Source organism: Hesperophylax consimilis, chromosome 8 (assembly GCF_061612785.1).
Source record: "Hesperophylax consimilis isolate HC1 chromosome 8, BYU_Hcon_1.0, whole genome shotgun sequence".
Taxonomy (NCBI): domain Eukaryota; kingdom Metazoa; phylum Arthropoda; class Insecta; order Trichoptera; family Limnephilidae; genus Hesperophylax; species Hesperophylax consimilis.
The window spans coordinates 713,220-719,656 of NC_142843.1; the positions used below are offsets into that span (position 1 = coordinate 713,220).

At 38.6% G+C, this 6,437-nt stretch overlaps 1 protein-coding gene across 1 annotated transcript; it reads right to left on the reverse strand.

Moving 5' to 3' along the window:
- Positions 1-1,679: 1,679 nt before the first annotated feature.
- LOC149421356 (T-cell immunomodulatory protein-like) lies at positions 1,680-6,298 on the reverse strand. Its single transcript, XM_089634350.1, has 3 exons — positions 6,155-6,298; positions 4,676-6,053; positions 1,680-2,532 (listed from the first exon to the last, which is right to left on the reverse strand). The coding sequence occupies exons 2-3, from the start codon at positions 6,039-6,041 to the stop codon at positions 2,090-2,092; spliced, it is 1,809 nt and encodes a 602-aa protein (XP_089490476.1). The 5' UTR covers positions 6,042-6,053; positions 6,155-6,298; the 3' UTR covers positions 1,680-2,089.
- Positions 6,299-6,437: the final 139 nt, after the last annotated feature.

The following is a 6,437-nucleotide window of genomic DNA, read 5'->3' on the forward strand; positions in this document are numbered from 1 at the left end:
AATGCTAACGTCAACGCCAATTGACAAGTTTCCCGCCACACCGCAAAGTGTGCATTTTTTTGGTTATGTTATGTTGATTATCAGGTCATTTTAGATAGATTCGTGCCGAATCAATACATTGTTTCTTATTTTGAACACAATCAAATAATTCAGGATGGATCATACAAGCATTCAAATTCATTCGAGCTCTTAAAACTCGCGGCCTTCGCATCGCCGCCCTTTCACCTGCTTCTGTATATCAAAAACCTCAGTATCCATAATAATTCGCAACAAAATTCGACTCACTTCTCCGCTGTCAAACTCGGAATGTTTTGACGCCATCTTTGATTCGAGGAATAGCTCCTAACGTGAGGTTCGAGCACTGATTAGTCAAATCGAACTTTAACCCGAGCGTTAGCGTTATTCAGATATAGTGAAAACGAAAAAATTGACTAATCCGCGGATTAGTGCTTAGTCAGAACATAATCAGAGATAGTGAAATACCCCCTTAGTAACTTCTTTTAATAATAATAACCTGGTTGACACTTTTATATTTTGACCATTTTTCATCACTCAAATTTAAATGATCCTCTAGTCAAGATTTAAATTGTACATTCCAAACAATCTTTAAGACCTGGGGATCAAAGAATGCTAAGATCTTGATGAAGTCATCCTTAGCTTGTTAGCGCCGTACTCGTCTAATTCTCGTTGCCACTTGTTACTGCGTTTGCTACGGTTCTGCACTGCGTGGAGAGATTGCCAGACGCCATTGATACTTGGTCAATTAAGTACAAATCAGCGCTTACATAACATGGAGTTCCACTAAACAACAAATGACAAATGTGATGAAATACTTTATCACAATCAATAGCACAAATTTATTGAAATTAAGATTATAAAATATGAATATTATCAGGAACTGTTCCTGTTCACATACTTCATTAGTATTAATACGGAATGTGTAGAAATATTTATATCATTATTGATACTACGCAGAGTTGAAATGAAGTCATAGTGCGTATAAGTTAATGTTAATTGTTGTGCTCCCCTCAGGTGAAAGTGCAATGTGTGTTAGATCGGACTCCGATGCCAGGAGAAGGTATCTTTTGTCCGCACAGTTCTACTTAGTCTGTGGAGGATTCCTATAACCGATAACCGATAGAGAAACTTCAAATATTATATTATGTTTTACCTAAACAAGCCGCCACTTGTGACGGACGCTGTTTCAAAACCAATGAACTTCCGCCGATTTCCCAATTAATAGGAATATTTAATGAGTGAAAAGAAAAAAGGTTGAATATTGACTAAGAATTATTGAATGATTTGACTAATTTTTCCAATTGAAATGTTTTTATTTGTTTGAAATGGAAAAATGAGTTTTCATTTATATCTATTCCAATTAGTAGTAGTACTATTCAATATGTAAAAAGAATAACTTACATAATGACTGTACTGAGTTGAGTGATTTGACTAGTTTTTTCATTTGAAATGGAAAAATGAATGGCTGTGAAATAAATCATATAATAAACAAACATGTCAGATGTAAATATACAATATAATATCATCCATACCAAGATTTTAGTAATCTATTTCACATTAAAGTTATAATTAGTTTAAAACTTTCCCAAGTCAAGAGTGAAGTGACGGTCACTAGCCATAGTAGGTTAACAATAGCACTAATAGTAACAGTAACAATACTTAATATTATTAAGTTATTTGGCCATTTATAGATTTCCATAAAAGTGTTTTGTGTATAAAGCATATCATCTCACTTTAAGTATTTCATATAAATATTATTATATCATGTGCTGTTGTATATTTTTATGTACTTTGTTAATGTGGTCCAAATTGTGAAAAGAAAATGTAAATAGACAATCTAGTATAATGTTGTTTACAAATTACATACAACTAAATATATTTTATTGAAAACATTCTTTATTCAATTTTAATATTAAAAACATAATAATAATATGTATTACAATACCTTCTAGGACAGAACTTCATCACAATTCACAATCTAGAAAAGTTCTTCATTATCACTCTCATTATTGTACTAATGATATAATAATCTACGACAAGACTTCAATATCACTCTCATTATTGTTCTAATCTAGGACAGGACTTCATCATCACTGTCATCATTGTTGGGCGACATCGCCTCTATTCGATCATCGCGCTTCTCCTTGTAATGCAAGATCAGGACCAGCAGGGTGATAACCCCGCAGAGGCCAGTGATGACGAAGACGCTCTTGAGGATGAGTTTGCTGGGAGTGACGAAGAGCTGCGCCCTCCAGCGTGCGGGGTCGGAAGGGGGCCAGGGGATGACCACCACCTGCGAGTTGGGAATGAGCTGCGTCCAGGTGCGCGAGCGGTTGGACAGGCCCACGGTGAGCGTGTCCACAAAGTTGGGCGTGCGATCCAACCCAAAGATGGAGAAGGGAAGGTTCAGCACAAAGTACGCTGACTGCGGCAGCTGTACGCACACGCCGGAGCGCGGCAGCCCATCTTGGGATAGCGTGTTGTACGATATCTTAGGCCCCGGTAAATTTGTTCCTGCGACAAACAAAATAATCTATACATTTATTTATATAAAGAGGAGTGCATCTGGAAATGGCGGGGATATCAGCTAGTTTATATTATATAAAACAAACAGGATTTCCAAGTGAGTCAGGCACAGTTAGGGAATGCAATCCCGCAAGAAAATGTCAATCCAGGTATTTGCGGGACTGAACAATCTTAGTCCCGCTGGATCCAGGTATTTGCGGGATCCAGTAGAGTGGACTTAGATATCTAATCAACCGTATAATAAAGACTTAATACCTCGATCTACCAACCTTGTTTTTAGAGTTTTAAATTTATAGCTATAATAAAACAAGTTCTTTGGGACATTTTAAATGATTTATTAAAAGGTATACCTTTAGTTAGACATAGGTAAAGTTTAAGTCATAAATTGGCAAAGAATAAGATAAGACATAAATTTACATAACATACCCGCCTCGGAACAGACTTTGTCTAGTGAGGTGGGTAAAAGAAATCTATGTACACAAATGAAAATAAAATAAACGCCCAGATTGCCGGCACTGAAACTGAAATTGAACTGAAACTTAAAATTAAACAATAACGTTCACACGTATTAATTGTGTCATCTGATATTGGACATAAGGTAGCCAGCGGCTGAAAAAGCTCGTCCAGCTTCCACGCTGGTTGGCACAATAGTCATTAGCGCATTGTAAGTGAATTGAAGGTATGTGCCTTTTAATCCACCGGACTCGAATTAATTCAGAGTAAGTGAGGGTAAATCTGTAGTTGCTCTCTTTCAGCTTTAAAAGATCTTGAATAACCATCATTTTTAGTGTCTTGCCGTAATTCATAAGCATTAATTTGATAGAATTAGACGATGTTAAACCCCCGGCTTTAAAAAGATCTTGCAAATCCGACGAGGTACAGAAAACTCGGAATGGTAAACCATCTTTAGACACCATTCGTGATACCCTCTTTTCGACGGTATTGTTTTCGCTTGAAAAATGGTCAGTGATTTTATTTGTTGATGGTTGAGGTTCACAATGAGCCGATGTGGAAGAACTGATGTAGAAGTTTCTCTGTAATCCCGCCAGTCCAGCGGGATCCCGGGATTGCATTCCCTAGGCACAGTACATCCAGGTTTGGTCCTGAGCCAAATGACACCTCAAACCAGAAGACCCGAAGGCCTACATTGGTGATTAATGTAATGGTTCATATTTAGGTTACTGATAGGTTAACTGGTAAGGTGTTAGGTGTTATCGGCGCCCAGAGCCGACTGATTCTTTACCTAGAAAGAAGGAGGAAGGTCACTGTCTACATGAGATTTCAGAAAACTAACCCCTTTTCCCACCCACTAAAGAAGAATTTTGATCCTGCTTGATGAAATTTTGCACACTTGACGATCAAAATAAAAGGAAAAGTACTGTCGACATACATCTGATTTTGAAAAAACTCTGTGTAAAGCTCTCTCGGACTTCAGTTACTTTCAAATAAATATCGTCGTAAATTTGACAGTAAAATGATGAAAATGAATATTCTAATCATCATCAATCAATCAAATTGGTATACTTAGGGCGGGTTGTTTCGGAGAATTTGAACAATTCATCAAATTTCAACGTTCATTTTCGGGTTCTGTGAAAGACTTATTCAAGTTCTGTTTTTACATCATTGTAGGCTAGTTGCTTGACAAAACTGAAATAAAAACAGAACTTGAAAAAATCTTTCACAGAACTTGAAAATGAACGTTGAAATTTGATGAATTGTTCAGATTCTCCAAAACAACCCGTCCTTAGTAACCTGTTTTATGGATTTTGGAAACATCGAAAATAGTCATCCCACGGGTCAGTAAGAAATCCACAAAAACCGAGTTTTAAGGATGCAGTAGTCAAATAATCAATTTAAATATATTTTTAATCAGGGATTGAAGATATCACCGGATCGATGTACGGCACATTTTGTGCTGTTTTGAGTTGAGTATGCAGTATTACTGTGCGCCACATTTTCCTGAAGTCAGTAGTTGGAAATTCCACCAACTGACGAGCTACAGCAGGTTAAAAAACGTCCTGTGGTAGAAAACTGTTTTTCTCAGTTCCCGTAAAATCAACAAAATGTTCCAGACACTATGATTCATTCTGGCAAATGAGTTCACTGTTTGAAGATGGAAATACATATTTACCATAAGTGCCCTTTTTCTTTCCTAGAGCGCCAACTGTAACTGGAACCTTTTTATTAGTCAGACCCGTCAGAACCATGACCTTCATAAAGTTAGCATCGTAATCCAAACTGTTCTTCATGGCGCCCACACTGTACTCCTTAGTGGTGGTGTTCTGCTGCACCAGGATGAAGTCCAACACTCCGTCCTGGTAGAAGTCATAGAACACGGAGAGAATGGTCCCCTTCCCAAAGGGCTCCAGGGCGCCCCACTGGATGGTGTATGTCCTGGCAAAGGGACACGCCGCACAAGGGACATTTTGCAACAGAAAGGCTTGCGGTTCCGAAAGCGCGTCTTGCTGCAGACTGACCAGGAGGTCAGGGTAGCCGTCCATGTTGTAATCTCCTCCACGCATAGTTATAGTATCTCTATACATCTCACCGTTGGGAGGGGAAAATCCCCACTCCTTTAGGTTTTTATCCTTAAAGTCAATATTCAAAGTTTTCCAAACAGAATCATCATTGATCATAATGCTGCTGCTGCGACAATCCTTGTCAAAGCAAATGGGAAGTAGAAGATATAACTTTCCTGACAGTTCCACGTCCAGGTACAAGGATTGGCCGATGTGGCCTGACACTCCAATGGGCATCTCTATCTTGCTGTTGAGGATGAACCCCGGCTTGGTCACGTCTCCGATCCACACCTCGAAGGAGGTGGGGGAGGTGATGAGCAGGTCTGAGGCGTAGTCCCCGTCTATATCAAGGAACGAGTTGGAATGAGGGAGACGCACTTCGTGGTAGCTGTCTTCGCTGAGCGGGATTTCCTCGGGAAGAGTTCGGTTGTGATTGAACACCCAGAATGATCTGATGTTGTCCACGCTAACCCCGAACAAGTCAATTATCATATCTTGGTTGTAATCCATAGCTAACGGATGGCCCACGGTGGTGATCACCGAGGGTAGATCGAGCAGGGAGCAATTCAAACTGTCTTCTCCTCCCCAGATGATGCGAATATCGTGATTTCTCGATGGTTTGTCTCTTTGGGTAATATTTTGAGTGGTTATTAGGACATCCATGAAGGCGTCCCCGTCAAAGTCCCCCGGGACAACGCTAGTTACCCTGTATTCCGTGAAAACACACTTCAGTCCGACTCCCGGACGAAGAAGCGGCTCCTTTTCACTTGCCAGGAATATTTCCAGCGTTTTTCCTTCATCTCTAAGCATGAAGATATCTGTTAACTCATCAGAATTAAAATCGCCAAATGCCGCCGGTAATGCATTTCGATCTTTGCCAAACACATTTATAGAAATGTCATTGGAACTCGTTTGGGGCACAGAAACCAGGATACAAATCATCAGGGCTAAAAACATCTTTCCACCAATCCATTCCATTTCTTTATTCACCTTAAAATAATAAACAAATGATATAATCTGTGTATCAACTGGGTTAATAGTCGAAGACGAACAATATACATATCTTCAATATTTATTGTAAAAATAGTTACCTCTGCATTATTAAACTCTTCAAATATATTTTTTACAAAAGGTATTGTATTGCTTGAAACTACAGTAATTGACAGTAATTACTCTAAAACTTTTAATTCTGTAAAAACAATAAAATAAAATGACAGTGACAACAGATGAAACGAACCATAATAAACAACCATAGATATTTTACCAATCTCTGACATAAATAATCATAGACATAGACAATAACTTTTTATATAAGTTCCATCCAGGAGGCCCTTAGGAAAAAAATTCCTCAGGGCCTATGTCATCTTGGGGATG